Source organism: Arvicanthis niloticus, chromosome 26 (assembly GCF_011762505.2).
Source record: "Arvicanthis niloticus isolate mArvNil1 chromosome 26, mArvNil1.pat.X, whole genome shotgun sequence".
NCBI classification, from domain to species: Eukaryota; Metazoa; Chordata; class Mammalia; order Rodentia; family Muridae; genus Arvicanthis; species Arvicanthis niloticus.
In genome coordinates this window covers 13301755-13317548 of record NC_133434.1, presented here as the reverse complement: position 1 = coordinate 13317548, position 15794 = coordinate 13301755, and the positions used below count along the sequence as shown (strand labels likewise).

General features: G+C 46.8%; 1 protein-coding gene across 2 annotated transcripts; it reads left to right on the top strand.

The window, feature by feature from the left end:
* Positions 1–2647: 2647 nt before the first annotated feature.
* Cd3e (CD3 epsilon subunit of T-cell receptor complex) lies at positions 2648–14442 on the top strand. Of its 2 annotated transcripts, none has more exons than XM_076924959.1 (9): positions 2648–2796; positions 2915–3016; positions 5508–5525; positions 7183–7197; positions 10095–10112; positions 10515–10733; positions 11969–12136; positions 12672–12718; positions 13574–14442. In XM_076924959.1, exons 2-9 carry the CDS (start codon positions 2968–2970, stop codon positions 13628–13630), a joined length of 591 nt encoding a protein of 196 aa, XP_076781074.1. In that variant the 5' UTR covers positions 2648–2796; positions 2915–2967; the 3' UTR covers positions 13631–14442. The 2 variants fall into 2 exon arrangements, with proteins under 2 accessions (XP_076781074.1, XP_076781075.1); XM_076924960.1 differs by having other exon boundaries at positions 2671–2796; positions 2918–3016.
* The last annotated feature ends 1352 nt before the right edge of the window (positions 14443–15794 follow it).

Sequence of the window (15794 nt, the reverse complement as noted above, 5' to 3'; positions counted from 1 at the left end):
AAGATAAGAAAACTTCTGGCTAGCGAGATGCCTCAGAGGTTAAGAGCACTTGCTGGTCATGTAGATGACCCGAGTCCAGTTCCCAACACCCACACGGCAGCTAACAACAGTCTGTAACCCCACCTTCAAGGATCTGATGTCCTGCTTTCTCAGGTACTGTACATACATTCTGGCAATAACACTCATACATATAAAACAAATCTTTTTTATAAAAAGAAAGGGATTGATCAAGATCCTGCTAGAGGATGAGGGGAAGCAGATGATGGGGCAGTGCCGCAATGAACTGGATCTGCGTGGCACCATCTAGGACCCCTTCAGGACCCCTCACTCCCCCAGCTGATAGGATTGCTGTCCCCTGAGAGTAGCAAACTGCCCGGCCACAGGTATCACCCTCAGGAGAGCCTGCTGCCTCCGCCAAGTCCACACCACCTCCCAGGAACCCCTTCCATCCAACTACTGGGTAACATGCCCTTTGCCATAATTCAAGAAAAACACTGTGCTCATCACTGTGAAAGGCGCTGGCAGAGGCCTCTGAGCTGCTGCTCTCTGAGGTTGACTTTCTCTTGTCTGCCATATGGCTTCCCTCCCTCCTTTGCAGGTGTCCTGCATTCCCTTGAGCCACCTGCACACAAATCTCCACCTCAAGGAGAACTCAAAGGACCTCTGCGCGCTTTGTGACATGGAACGATAAGCCCAGAGGGAAGGGGTCTGTTAAGGTGGTTCTGCCCCCGAGGGAAGTTGTAGGGGTGGGATGAGTGGGGTATGGCGTTATTATACGGCCGTCCTATGCTCTTCATTGTTTTTAATATGCACACAGTGTTACTCTCATACTTGATGTTAGCCGAAACTCTGAGAAGCAGTGATGTATCATTTTCATAATTAAACTGTTTCCATCTAAAAACCTTAAAGAATCATGTGGGTGGGATGGCTCAGTGGAAAAAGGAGCTTGGCAGCAAGTCTCGTAACATAAGTTCAACCCCCCAGGACCCAGGGAACATTGAGGAAGAGAGGTCAGAAAGACCGTAAGAGTCACAGGAGAGAGGAGAGCCGGAAAGCGCTGTCTCTGGACAGCATGGCCCCTGTACTCAGGAGCTCTCTGCAGCTCTGATAACCAAGCAGTGGTAACTGGACTCAGAAGGTTACAGGGACAAAAAGGGGGAGGAGATGTATTGGAGGTATCTGAGGAGAGAGAGAGAGAGAGAGAGAGAGAGAGAGAGAGAGAGAGAGAGAGAGAGAGAGAGCCGTTCCCCCCACCCCCCACCCCACCTCAGAAACAAGGCAGAAAGAGATGGAGAAAGAGCATCCACCTCTGGCCTCCACAAGCACCACACACGTCCGCGCACTCAAACTCCACACATACACTAAAAGAGTTTAAACTGTTTTTACATTAACTTATTCACTTTACATCCCAATCGCAGCCCCCCTCTCCTTCAAGCCCCCCCCTCAGGCCACCCCTCCCCCCAAGTCCCCCTTCCCCTTCTCATCTGAGAAGAGGGAGGTCCCTCTGGGTACTGAGTCTGATTCCATCCCTTCTCTGGGGATGTGGGTGGGCAAAAAGAATGTAAAAGTAGGAAATAGGGAGAAGGACTGTGAAACTGCCTTCAACGCCCGGCACAGCCTGTGCACAGCCGGTGTGGCTGCCAGCAATGGCTCTACACGCAATTGGGCCTATCAACAGTCAATCATGCGTTGGGGCGGGACTTATGGGGCCCTAAGGCTTTCTGCTGAACTGTAGGTTGTAGATGGATTCTGGAAGAAAGGCAGTCATTTTCTTCAGTTCTGTACCCAGTGCTCTTCGGGCTCAGTAGACAGTTCCAACTCCACTGTGTCACAGATAACCGTCGTTAAACTCAGTAGATATATCAAGAAACGGAGCCAGAGAGATACCTCAACAGATAACGTTGTTTGTGGTTAAAAACCTAAAGACCTGCATTGAAACCTGGGACTCACATGTTAGGGAGAATCCCTCAAGTTGCCTTCCAACTTCCACACATGCTGTGGAATGTATATGCCCACACATATACACATATAATTAATAAATAAATAATAAAGGAAACGTTTTTAATAAAAAAAAAACGTAGAAAGACTTGTTGAGAAAGGGAAAATAATAATCAGAAAGTGTGTTACACATGTATGAAATTATCAAAAAACAAAGTCAATAAACTTTTTTACAAAGAAAAAGATGGTTGCTCATAACTCAGAAAGTACTTTTGCTAGATTTTTAAATAATAATGCTATAAGCTACCCTAGTGGGTGCATGAGTAAAGCCCCTAGCATAGCGTCAGGACACAGAAATCGAGCCATGTAGCTCTCTCATTGTCCAGCAACTGCCCAGCGTGTGCAATGAGAGACCAGGACAACTGCTTGCTAAAATCCTGTCTCAAAGAAAGAAGGAAAACAAACCAAGCCCCTCGAAGATTATTAATGAGATGGCTCCATCCTCCTGTTCAAACCCAAGGGCCATGAAAGAAAGCAAATACTGAATGTCTTCCTGCCTCCACTGGGGGGTTAGGCATAAGGAAGGCGCCCTCAGTGTGGTGGTGCTTTGCACAGGGCACAGGTAGGTGTTTTTCACAGCATTATCAGGGGCTTGCAAACCTCCCCCCCTCCGTGTTCATCCTTATGGGAAGGCTTCGAGGCCCGGATTTCCTCAGTTAACCAAGGCGGAGGCTTCTGTCTAAAACATTTCTAAGTGACGTGGAGCAGGCGGGCCCTGAGTCCTCTCTATACTTCCTGTGTGGGGTTCAGACACCTGCCTCCCCTGCCTGCTTCAGAAAGGCGCCTTCTTCAGAAATGGTAAGTCTCTCCTTGTAAAGTGCCCCCCGCCCCAACTTTCATCCTATTATGGCAAACAGTGCTCCAGAGTCTTTACATGCAGCCAGCATGTTGAAAACTTCATCTGTTTCCTTTTCAGAAGTAATGAACTGGCTGTGTCCGCCATCTTAGTAGAGACGGCATTCTGAGAGGATGCGGTGGAACGCTTTCTGCGGTGTTCTGGGCCTCAGCCTCTTAGCGAGTGAGTAGGGGGACAACGAAAGGGGGTGTTGCTTTCCCAGGCCACTGCAAGGCTCACAGTCTTGCCCGGTGCAGCTGGTGCCTCAGTCACTAAGAAGATTCAAGGAACTGTTTGTTGGTAATGTCGTTAGGGAGGGGGAACGAGGGCTGGGGATGAGAAAGAAATGTAGCCCAGGTGCGGGGAGACAGTTCAGGAGACAGGCGACGGAAATCAGTTGGGTTGATCTCAGCAACTGAGAGAAGAGGTCTGTCTGTCATGGAGAACGAGCCCGTCTGTAAACTTAGCAATGCTAAGAGCTAACACAAAAGGAATGAGCAGAGATAGCGCCTCTCTTGGTTTTGGGGAGATGGGATAGTTAGACCCAGGCTCGTTCCGTGAAGGTGGGATATAATTGGTAAGTAGTTGAGAGCACATGTGTGACATAAACAATACACACACACACACACACACACACACACACACACACACACACGCACACACGCACGCGCGCACGCGCACACACACACACAGCCCTTTGCTAAGTGTATGCACTGAGTGAAGAAACAAGGGTTAATCAATTGACTTCTTACTTCGTCCATGGAAGAAAGGTGATACGGCCCCTGTCTTATGGATGAGGTTGTCATGCCCGATTGAATAATCATTCATTGTTAAACAGCAATTCTGGCTGTTGAGCTGGAAAACCCGGGATGTCTGCCTACAGGGCCTGTGCTCAGGAGGGCTGCATGCACTTTGTGAGCTAAATATCTCTTGAAAGTTTATGTTAAACACCTAGATAGTACCGTCCTGCCACAGCCGGGCTCCTCTCTCCGCACCGCAACCACTGTACCTCCATTTCCTGCTTCTCCTTGGGCTTCTCAAGCTTGACCATGCACATACCTTCCCTGGGGGGCCTGGGTGAGGGTGCTGGCTGCTGGTAAGTCACGGCTCATGCTACAGTCTAGACGGACTGTTCTTTTTTTTGGTTTGGTTTGGTTTGGTTTGGTTTGGTTTGGTTTGGTTTGGTTTGGTTTTCCAGGACACAGTTTCTCTGTATAGCCCTGGTTGCCCTGGAACTCACTCTGTAGACCAGGCTGGCCTCGAACTCAGAAATCCACCTGCCTCTGCCTCCCAAGTGCTGGGATTAAAGACGTGGGCCACCACTGCCCGGCTAGACGGACTGGTCTTAAATGCTGTGTCCTTCTGCCTTAGCCCCGTGAATGCTAGGGTTCCAAGCTTGTGCCAGCACCTCTTTCAACTTCCTGTATTTCTGACAAGCTTTGGGTTTATTTATATGTGACTGGCCCAAGGAACACATCTTGAGTCTCAAGGGGCAGACTATGACTCCTTCGAGAAACAGTCAGGCATTTTCTTAAAGGTCTATGGTATTAATTGTACTGCCCCTTAAATTTAAATTAAATAAATAAATAATGAAAACATAACTCGAAAAAAGAAAAGACAGTTCAGAGAAAAGAGATGGGATAGTTCCGTGGCTGAAGTGTCCCCTACCAAGGTTAGCAACAACCTGCATTCCCTCCCCAAACCCTACATGTGAAAGGAGAGAAGCAATTCGTATAGGTTGCCATCTGGCATCCCAATCTCGTAGCACACATACACACACACACACACACACACACACACACACACATACACACACACACATACACACACACACACACACACACACACATACACACACACATACACACACACATACACACACACATACACACACACACACATACACACACACATACACACACACATACACACACATACACACACACATACACACACCAACTGTAAACAAACATAATAAAGAGAAAGAGGGAAGAGGGAGGTAAGGAGAATATTGAAGACCCAAGCACCATAGATATGTGCTTTGTCTGCCCTGGGGATGGAAGAACGTCTCCCCCTAGTCAGAGACTGTTCATAAACAAACTGCTCAGACAGCACAGGGAGAACCGGCCACTGTAGCAGACCCAGCTCAGTGCTGAGTGAGGGCACCCAGGATAGCCCAGATGCACAGGCTCTGAGTAGTCGGGCTTCCAAATACCCCCACCTTTGTCTCAAGCAGAAAACAAATGGAAATTTTGAGCTCAGCAAGGACAGAATAAGAAAGAATCCTAACACCTGTACCCACCAAGGGCTTGTTTTCCATCGAAAGTCAGAGAGCAGTTTTCAAAATGGCAGGGTTGCTGCAAAGGTCTGTTGCTCGTTCTTGAGCCACCCAGAAAGGAGCCTCTACTTCCTTAACTTTTATTTGTCAAACACCGTGCATCCACCTTGAATGCTAGATGTTTCCTCGTTAGCTTCCTCCTGAACGGGCTGGGATCCTCTCCCCATACCTGCAGGAAATGTCCTTTCTTGTGGTATAGAAATGACTGTTGTGTGACAGTGGGTGAAAAGGACTTGAGGTACCAGTTGTGGTCAGACAGGAGCGCAACTCTTTTTGTTTGGAATTTCAGCCATTCACAGCACTTACTAATTCATCTCTCTACTGTTTGTTTTCCAGTTGGCACTTGCCAGGAAGGTAAGATATGATTTCTTTCTTTGCTATGAAAGTCATGCCAGGATTCTTGATTTAGCCGTCACTCTAAATAAACAGTGCTCTAGTCTGTAACTGATGGATTCTCTATACAACAGCGATCCCATGCAATCCCATGCAATTACAGTGGAGCTGGAACGCGCCCATCACCTGGTATTTCACTATATCTGTTTTGTGTGTCTATACACAGACACTTACCATTTGTGTTATGATCATCTGTGCAGTATAATTTCATGGACACAACACTTTACACTGTATAGTCTAGGCAAACAGTGGGCACAACAGTCTACACTCTGTAGTCTAGGTGAACAGCGGGTACAACAGTCTACACTCTGTAGTCTAGGTGAACAGAAGGCACAACACGCTACACCATATAGCTGAGTTGAACAGTGGCTTCTGCTATCTAGGTTTGTGTACATACGTGTACTATGACATTTGTTCAATGACCAAATCACTTAAGAATGTGTTTCTCAGAACGGGCTATATCGGAAGAGCAGTTTTGTCGAGGCTTCCCTTAGACATTCCATGGACAGCAGTGCAAGATTTTTCTCCTCCTTTGCCTCATAGATGCACCCCAGGTTAGAGAACCACGAGACAGCAGAAAATGATGTGTCTGAAAAATGTAAAATTGTTTAAAGTTTAATGTAGAGCTGGGAAGGGGACTCAGTTGGTAAAATGTTTGCCTGACAAGAATCAGGCACAATCCAAGCACCAGGAAGGCAGAGACAGGAGGATCCCTGGGGCTTCCTGGCAGCCAGCATAGCCTCGTCATCAAGGTCCAGGTTCAGCGAGACACCTTGTCTCAAAAGCAGTAAGATGGAGAGCTATTACAGAAGACATCTGATGTCTACCTCTACACGCACATGCGCACTCGCGCACATACACACACACATGCGCTCATAGGAACACTAGCGTACACATATAAACAAAAAGTTAAAAGCGTCAGATGTGCTGCACATGCCTTTCATCTCAGCACTTGGGAGGCAGAGGCAGGTAGATATCTGTGAGTTTGAGGCCAGCCTGATCTACAAAGTGAGTCCAAGACAGCCAGGGCTTGTTACACAAAGAAACCCTGTCTCAAAAACAACAACAACAACAAAAAAGTAGTATCAGTGGTTTTCATTCTTCTGCTTTTCCTGTTTGATATGAGGATGGCAGAGGACATGAAATTGGCCAGAATTCGTGCATAGAATGACCCCGGTTAAGATTTGGGATGGCATCTGGGTGTACATTCATAATCACGTGCTTGCATAGTCTGAATGTGGGTGCCTACATGTGCACTAGCCTGAACTTTATTTTCTCAGGCAGGGAAATAGAGTCAAGGCCATCCCAAACCTGGAAGCCTCTCTGTCCAGTCAGCACCTCCAAACAGAGAAGCAACAATGTGTTCAAAAGCTGCAACTGTGACAGGCTCCTCCCACTCTAGTGTATACCTGGTGTCTGTGGCAGCCATTTTGGGCATAGCCAACAGATATAGAATGTAGCATGTAAGGCTCCGACCAGCTTGTCATATGCAGCCAAAGAAACGTCAAGATCTGTTGTGCTCTTAAGATCGAGGGAAGGGTCCTAACCCATGGAAGCAGGATGGGTCTTAGTCACTGATAAGAATATTACTAATGGCTTCGTATTGCTTCCCTTTCAGATCCCGAGGACATTGGTAAGAAGATTCACTCTATATGCCCCTCCCAGATGTGGAATAAACTAGAGGGACCACCACAATGAGAACCATAGCTAAGAGAGGGAGACTGGGATGGTTTGTCTGAGATGTTCCTAGTTGTGTTGCTAGTTTCCATGTCTGCTTGTGTGCTTTCCTGAGCGTACTGTTAGGCTAAGGCACACAGACAGGTAGGGGGACAGACCTTCTGCCTGTTTTTGTATGAACCATAAGTTCCTTGAAAGCCAAGACAGGATTTCATTTGCCTGCCCTTGGCTCCTGGCCCGTGTTGGGATGCTCTATGAGGTATCTGAGTGAGTGCATGAACAGAATATGACTATGTTGTTGGTTCAATATCCTCAAGAAGCCAACTGTCTTGTAAGAGACACAAATATTGATGCTGCAGTGTGCTGCACACGGTGGGTAAGTGCAGAAGAAAAAAAATGAAATCTAAAAAAGAATAGCAAACTCTGAGAAGCATAGCTGAGGCAGGCTTGACTGCCATGCTTGAATCCTGACTCAGTTTGGGTGATGCGGACAACTTACTTAATATCTGTACTATTTGATCCTTATGTAGAAATGGAAACTACCTCCAGCCTTGTTCTGAGTGCTTAATGAATTGACCCAAGACTCTCACACAGCACCACAGAAGTCAGTAGACGGCATTTAGCAATTCTATAGAAAATTGCTGATTATGGGGAATAAACATGGAGGTGGGGGCATGTGGAGAGATGGCTCATCGGTTAAGACCGCTGGCTACTCTTTCAGAGAACCAAACCTCAGTTCCCAGTACCCATTTCCATCCTCTTCTGAACTCTGCGAGCACCCACACATCTCTGTGCATACTAACAAGCAAACAGACACATAAGATTCCTTTTAAACCTCTTTTAAAAAGAGATTAAATGAGTGTGGTGGTACCTGAACTTTAATCCCAGCGCTCTGGTGGCAGAGGCAGCTAGGACTCTTGAGTTGGAGGCCAGCCTGGTCTACATAGCAAGTTCCAGGTCAGCCAAAGCTACACAGTGAAGCCTCTGTCTCAGCTTAGAAGCTGAGCCCAGTCAGACCTGGCTAGTATTTGAATAGAAGAATGAGTGCTAAAATTGTATTGAGCACATACGTTCTAGTTCTAACTATTGCCCTAAGTAAGGGAGGAAAGGCTTAGAAATAACAGTCCAATCAATGAGGGATTAATAATTTATAGGAAGCTCAATTTCTTAAACATTGTGAAATGCCATGGATGCGCGTAAAAAGGGATGTGTACAAACTTTTCACGAACACACACCTCTGTTTCTAAGCATGGATATCCTGTTCTTGTACAAGCGTGCGTAAACCAACGCTGACATTGAATCTGGACTAATAGGGTTGTGAACTTTTTTTTTTTATGTGCTTTCCAACAAACCTCCTAAACATAATATATACTTATTTAATTACTTTACCTTATTTATGATTTTTTTAACTCACATAAACTTTCTAGGAAACATCGATGGTAAAAATTACTAAGTCAAAGGTAACCGTCTATTTTCATTGTACGCGGCTCCCAGCTGGTGGCAGGTAGAACAGGATCTCCGTGTATGAAAACCTAGCCAGGTGGCTGTTGATTGGCTGAGTGTGAGCTCAGCACTGTTCTCTATGGTAGCAGGATCCCAGGAAGCAGCATTTTTATGAGCATCTACTATGTGCATCCGCTTTAATCTTCAGGGTCCCTTCGGTTCTCTAAAATACCACTGAGGCAGTCATTTTACCTCTATTTCCCTCATGAGGAGATTTGCCTGTAATCCCAGCACTCAAACTAAGGTGGGAAGGTGGCATGTGAGGCCAAACAAGGTGACACAGCAAGACTCTGTCTTAGTAAAGATTTTTTTTAAAAGGAACAAACAAACTGAGGCTCAGAGAGGTTCAGTGACTTGTTCCTCACACAGCCTAGTCTGTGTCTCTTTTGCCAAGAACATTCTGTGTCTGAGCCACCCACCACCATTTCATCTCTTGCAGCTCAGATTCTGTCATGTCAGGGCTCTGGCATATCCCAGTAGTGTCCAGGATCCAGCCATAGAAGGATCTCCTAGAAGGACCACTAACCCACCTCAAAAACAACATCTGTTGTAGGGAATATGGTTTATATGTGTGGATTTCTGTTACCCACAGCTCTGGCTCCTCCCACCAACCAGACAGGAGAGAATCCATCATATTTCAGAGAGAAGGCAGTGTCAAGTCATTCTTTACAGAAAGAGCCATTCTCTTAAATTGTGCACTTAAAAAGTAGCTTGGGTCATTCTTGGGCAATGTAGAGGAACATATACTGAATAAGACATTTGATCTTGATTACAAGCAGCTTCATTAGTTTTAAAGAAAAATCATCAGAGGCTGAGGATGTGGTTCAGTTAGTAGAATGCTCGCCTGGGATGCACAAAGCCCTGGGTTCAATCCTCAGCACCACGTGAACTGGGCATAGTGCTACGTTCCTAGAATCTCAGAGCTCGGGAGTTAGAGGCAGGAGGATCAGAAGTTGAACGACTCCATGAGACCTTGTCTCAAAACAAAAAGAAAAAAAAAAATAATGAAAAATGCATAGACCTGAGAGTCAGTGATTCAAATTCATGGAGGTCTTTGTTTCTAAGACCCTGTGACAGCTATCTGGAAGATGCTTCTGACTGAAGCAGGAGAAACGTCCTCGAGTTTTCTGTCTTAAGACTCTAGTTTCCATAGTTCTGGCTTGCAAGCACAGGCTCCTGTATTTTGAATTTGAAGTATCTGGATAGAAGCAAATCTCGGGAGGCTGAATCTGGACCTCACCTCTGGGGCTTACAATTCTTGATGGATTGTTATCTGTCTAGAAGATGTTTACCTCAAATTGAAGTGTAAACCAGTGTTCTTTTCTTACCATTTTTTTTTTTCATTTGCAGATGATTGGGTGCAGAAACGTGAGTTGGCAATGTTTTATTTATGCCCTGTCAGAAGATAGAGACCCATGGAAACATTGAGAGGGATCAACCCCAAGAACTGAAAACTTCCTGTTACATTCCCAACAACTATTAAGGACTCTTGTGGGGTTTTCTTTACTTTCACCCTCCCTCCCCAAGTCCTTATCTACAGCCTATGCGCTAAAGCCAGCTTCCAGAAGGTTCTCTGCCCCTCATCTATTCACATATTCCCTCTCCCAACTTCTCCAGTCAGTCAGTACACCTCTCTCTAGCAAGCAAACCCCGAAGCCCAGCGATAAGTAATTTCCTGTATCTAGTTGCTTCTTACAGCACTAATTTGACATTTGTGAAATTTCGCTGCATTTTCCCCTCCAACCTCCTTCCCTTTTCATCTTTCCCCAGAATATAAAGTCTCCATCTCAGGAACCAGTGTAGAGTTGACATGCCCTCTAGAGAGTGAAGACAGCTTAAGATGGGAAAAAGATGACCGAATACTGCCTGATAAGACTGATAAGCGACTGGTGTTAAAGAAATTCTCAGAAGTCGAGGACAGTGGCTACTATGTCTGCTATGTGGAAAACACAAAGAAAAAAACCAAGTACCTGTATCTGAAAGCTAGAGGTAACTCAAGCTCTTCCCAAAGCAGCTTTCTCATGAGCCGTGTCATCTCTTAGCTCCTCCTGCACTCCACCCAAGGCTCCCTGGGGCCACACAGTCGGTATTTTCTGAAAAATAGATTGCACAGTGTGGCCTGGAGTTGTCAGGGTAGCTTCCATTAGTACCAGGTGTAAAATAGCAACTTTCCACAGGTGAAGGCTTGTGTCACTTGCCTTGTAACAGACCCAGAATCAAGGCTTACTTACCATCATGCATTGATGGGATCACTTATTCAGAGACCCATTTTATTACAAGGACATCCAGAGAGACTCAGGCCACTACCTAAAAGTCCCAAACCCAGGCATCACAAATAGACAGTAAGAGTTCCATCTGTCAGGTACTGTATTTGTCTTTGGTTTGAGGTTTTGTTTTGGTGTTTGTTGTTTGTTTGTTGGGTTGGGATTTTTTGTTTGTATGTTTGTTTGGGGGGGTTGTTTTTTTTAAAGATTTGTTTATTTATTTTATGTGTGTGACTACACTGTAGCTGTCTTCAGACACACCAGAAGAGGGCATCAGATGCCATTACAGATGGTTGTGAGCCACCATGTGGTTGCTGGGAGTTGAGCTCAGGACCTCTGGAAGAGCAGTCAGTGCTCTTAACCGCTGAACCATTTCTTCAGCTCCCTTGTTTTGTTTTTTAATAGTCCTAGATATCCTGAAACTCTCTTTGTTAGACCAGGCTGGCCTCAAACTCTCAGAGATCTGCCTCCAGAGTGCTGGGATTAAAGGTCTGTGCCCCCCCCCCCACCTCCAGCCTAAGTACTGTATTTGTAATCCCTACACATGCCTCAGCTATCCAAGTGCCTGGGGAACACTAGGCAAGCCTTATACTTCTGAGCTCCACCCCCTAAGGCTCATATAATGGGATCTTTTCCTGCCATCCCCAAATCAGCTATATAGGTTTAGCCCATTTTTATTCCCATTTTGTTGATGTGAAAACAGAGGCTTTGTGGGCTGAAAAATCCCCACAATTAATGAGTGATGGAGCTGAGACACCAGAGCCTGTGACTATAATCACCCACATTGCTTCTTATTATCATTCTCATTGGACACCACTGCAGGGAAGACTCTGGTGCTGGCCAGCATGCAGGTGTCTAAGGAAGACTTGTCTTCGTTTGGTTTTTTTCCTCTTCTCCCACGTTCTGGTATTATCGTTTTTTGGGTCATCTCTCTCCCTCCCCCACCTCTGTGCCCTGCAGTGTGTGAGAACTGCGTGGAAGTGGACCTGACCACAGTAGCCGTAATCATCATTGTCGACATCTGTATCACTCTGGGTTTGCTGATGGTCATTTATTACTGGAGCAAGAATAAGAAGGCCAAGGCCAAGCCTGTGACCAGAGGAACCGGTGCTGGTGGCAGGCCCAGAGGTAAAACCATAGAGCTGGGTCAGGAGACATCTAGCCTGGGCCAGGATGGGCACCAAGTCTACAGCAGATTCCAAACAGCTTCTTTAGCACATTTTTGGTGATACCAAAGATCCCTATGAAGGGTCCCCCGTTCAAAATTGTTCCTCATCTTCTTCCACCCTAAAAAAAAACTCTAAAGACCAACACTGACCAACCAATCCAGTGGGCTTCCTCCAATGACTGGAGTGCTCTGTGGTAAACAAATTCAATCCCCAAGCTATGGGCAGAGAGAGCTCAGGATTTTAGCACCTACCTCACCCTCTTCCTTCCCCCTGCAGAGATAATAGAAAGGTCACACATGATGAGAAGCCATGAGAGGAAGGCCTTAAGGATTGGGTGAAGGAAAGAAAAGAAAGGGTAGCTGGATGGGGAAAAGGAGATTAGAAGAAAGAACAGAGAGGATTGCCCTCCCTTGGGTTAGATCTCCTAGCAACCATCTTCCCTGCAAGACTGGCGTTCAGCATGGAAACAGTATTTCCCCCTCTGTCCTCTGCAGGGCAGAACAAGGAGCGGCCACCACCTGTTCCCAACCCAGACTATGAGGTAACCGGATATGGTGGGCAGAAGTTGGAAGGGGATCTTCATAGAGAGACCAGCAGGGACTGTCCATCTTATCTGCCAGATACTTCAAGCTGCTCGCCCAGGGCTCCCAGGACAGGTTACCCATGTGCATGCCTTCTCTGCCTTCTTCATGTTCTCACAGGACTATCTCAAAGGCTGTTAGGCTCCCACAACCATGTAGAGGCAGGGAACTAGAGGAAAGGAGACATGCCTCTTTCTCTTACTTGTTTGAATTGTTTCCAGATTCAGCCCTGGAGGATGCCACATTTGCAAATGTTAACTAGATAGATAAGAAAAGAAAGATGTTCCACTAGCAAATCCCAGGACCAGCCATTACAATGGGGCAGTGCTTGGTTAATAATAGCCCCTAGTTTCCCTCCATTAGTGCACACACAAGCACTTGCACATGCATGCAGTGCACCTCAGTCCCTCTCCCACCAGGCTGCCGTTTGATTTGGCAATTGAAGAGTTAATACCTGGCACCAGGGCTTCCTTTGATGTGACTGTGCACCAGCAGTTCTTGAAGATTTTCTCTGTCACACTGGATGAACTGAACAAAATTTAGAGCACCAGGAATGGGGTATTTAAAGATCTCTCAGTAACTCCAGTGACCCTTGACAAAAGTCAGTGTTTGCCATCTCCACGGCTGAGTTAGGGAAGCTGTGGCTTCCAGAAGGAGGTGACAGGCTCAAGTCTGTGCCAAGTTACAACGGGGCTCCTCCTGACTGCAAGCCCAGAGGTCTCACCTTGGGCAGCAGCCAACATTCCAACGCATTTCTCTTACTTCATGTCTCCTTCCTCCCACTGTCCTAACCACCCTTCCCGTTCCACCCTCAGCCCATCCGCAAAGGCCAACGGGACCTGTATTCTGGCCTGAATCAGAGAGCAATCTGACAGACAGGAGGGAAACTGCCTTCTGTGGACCCAGATCCAGCCCTCCGAGCATCCTGCTACTCCTCGGTCTCGGGACAAATTGCAGACTCCACAGCACAGCATTGTTCTTCAGCCTCCCGGAGAACACACCTCCTAGAACCTTCCTCCCCCACGTCCTCTGCTAGTAGCAGTACTGAGACATTGCTGACTCAGCATCTTTCGAAATATCATGGCTGGTCAGATGGTCAGCCAGCCACCCTGTGGGGATACTTTTTTAAGCTGCCCTGATGCCATTCCCTGCCATCTTCCCACATCTTCACCAATGTCATCTCAGCCTTCAGTCCCTTCCCTTTCCTTATTGGCCCTCATAGACAGTCCTCTCCTATAGCTTTCTATTTTTCCTTTTTTTCTTTTATTTTTTAGACGTTCTTTTCTCTCTTTTTTTAATTCCTTCTTTTTACTTAATCTTTTTTTTTACACTCCAGATTTTATTCCCCTCCCAGTCTACCCTCCACCGTTCCACATCTCATACCTCCTCCCCGCGCCCCTGTCTCTATGAGGATGTACCCACCCCCACCCTCCCAGCCCCCACCTGCTTTCTAACCCTAACGTTCACCAGTTTTTCTAACTCTATATTTTACACTCTTCTCTGGGGATGGGTTCGGTGATCACTGGCACAAGTCCTGACCCATTCATAGATCCTGGCCTAGCCCCTGCCACAAGCCCCTCTCCAGGTTTCACCTTAGGTCCTTGGATGGTCACCTACATCTCCATGAATATACTAGGCCCCTCTCTGCTAATGCAAAAAGCAATAAAGCGTATTGGCTGGAAAAGTTATGTCTCTTTTCTTCTGGAAAGTCCTTCAGAGCAGCCTGTGTCCTAAAGTAGTTCAGACCCTGCCCAGGAACTCGATGTGGTGCTTGGCTGTTAGAGGAGATGGACACTAGCAAGCCCTCTCCCTACAACACATCATCAAAGGTGCAGAGAGTGATTGATGAGTCCCTGATGCAGTGGTTGGACCACCAAATGAATGAAACACACAGGGCACCTGAAAGGCAAGTAGAGATACAGGAAGAGACGGGAAGATGAGAATGGAGTTAGGGCGGGGATGCTGGTATCCAACAGCTGCCAGGAAATGCTGCTGATCAGAGCCAGGGAAGTGGAGAAAAGCCACTGTGTGGTTCCCTCCTGCCTTGGAGGCAGCTGCCTGAAGCCCTAGGCAGTGGTGGTTACACAACAGGATGTGGGCTGTGCTGAGAGTGAGGTTGAGAGGTGTGGTGGCAGCCAAGGACCAGACCCTGGAGGCTAGCGATGAGAGAATGTGGTTCTTGGTCTCCCATGCATTCTGCTTGCAGGAGAGAGGAATCGGGAGCCCAAGCAAGCTATCCTAGGCCAGCTCAAGCCAGTGGCCTCTCTTCTCCACCTTTTCCCCCTCAGACACATCCCTGCCGACTTCAGGGCTGCTCGTTATGTGACTTTGGCTTGTGGGACTAGCCGTGCTTCACACACTGTCCATACTCAGCCTTGGACTTGTAACTACAGCTCCTGTTAGTTGGTCTCCACTAAACTGTCACCTTTTCCTCTCTAGACATCGATGCTTTTTTATGTTAAAATGAGTCTTGGTGACTTTGCCCGTCACCAACCACTAATAAGCAGGCTGGCCCAGGGGTGGCAGATTTTGTTCTGCATGCATTTGATTGTGTCCAGTCAAGGACATTCATAGCTCAACATGATAAAAAGCACTAACATTTGGTGTTTATTGTGCATTTACTATGCTCCAGAAGTTGTATTAGCCCTCTATGTGTTGTCTCATTTAATCCTTATAGAGACTCCACAGAGAGATGTTGTCATCTTCCGTCTATAGTGGGCTCAAAGAGGTGGCATCATTCATCCATGTCGTAGTGAAATGCAGGACTAGAATTAGCAGTTAGAGCTGTCTAATTCCAGGGCACTTTTTTTTGAGACAGGGTCTCCTATGTAGCTCTGGCTGTCCTAGAACTCAGTAGGAAGACTAGAAACTCACTATGTAGACCAGACTGTCCTCCTGCTTGTGCCTCTGCTGGCCTAGTGCCAGGATTAAAAGTGTACACTACTATGCTCTGCTTCCAACTCCAGCACTCTGACACCCACCCACGATGACTGTGACCCTGGCAATGTTCTTCCTCCTACCATATGTCTCTGGAGA

Bases quoted from the DNA above. Each gene is read 5' to 3' on its own strand.
- Cd3e (XM_076924959.1), top strand. From the start codon at position 2,968: ATGCGGTGGAACGCTTTCTGCGGTGTTCTGGGCCTCAGCCTCTTAGCG. The intron at 10,734-11,968 runs GTAACTCAAGCT...TGTGCCCTGCAG, and splicing joins CCTGTATCTGAAAGCTAGAG to TGTGTGAGAACTGCGTGGAA. The intron at 12,137-12,671 runs GTAAAACCATAG...TGTCCTCTGCAG, and splicing joins TGCTGGTGGCAGGCCCAGAG to GGCAGAACAAGGAGCGGCCA.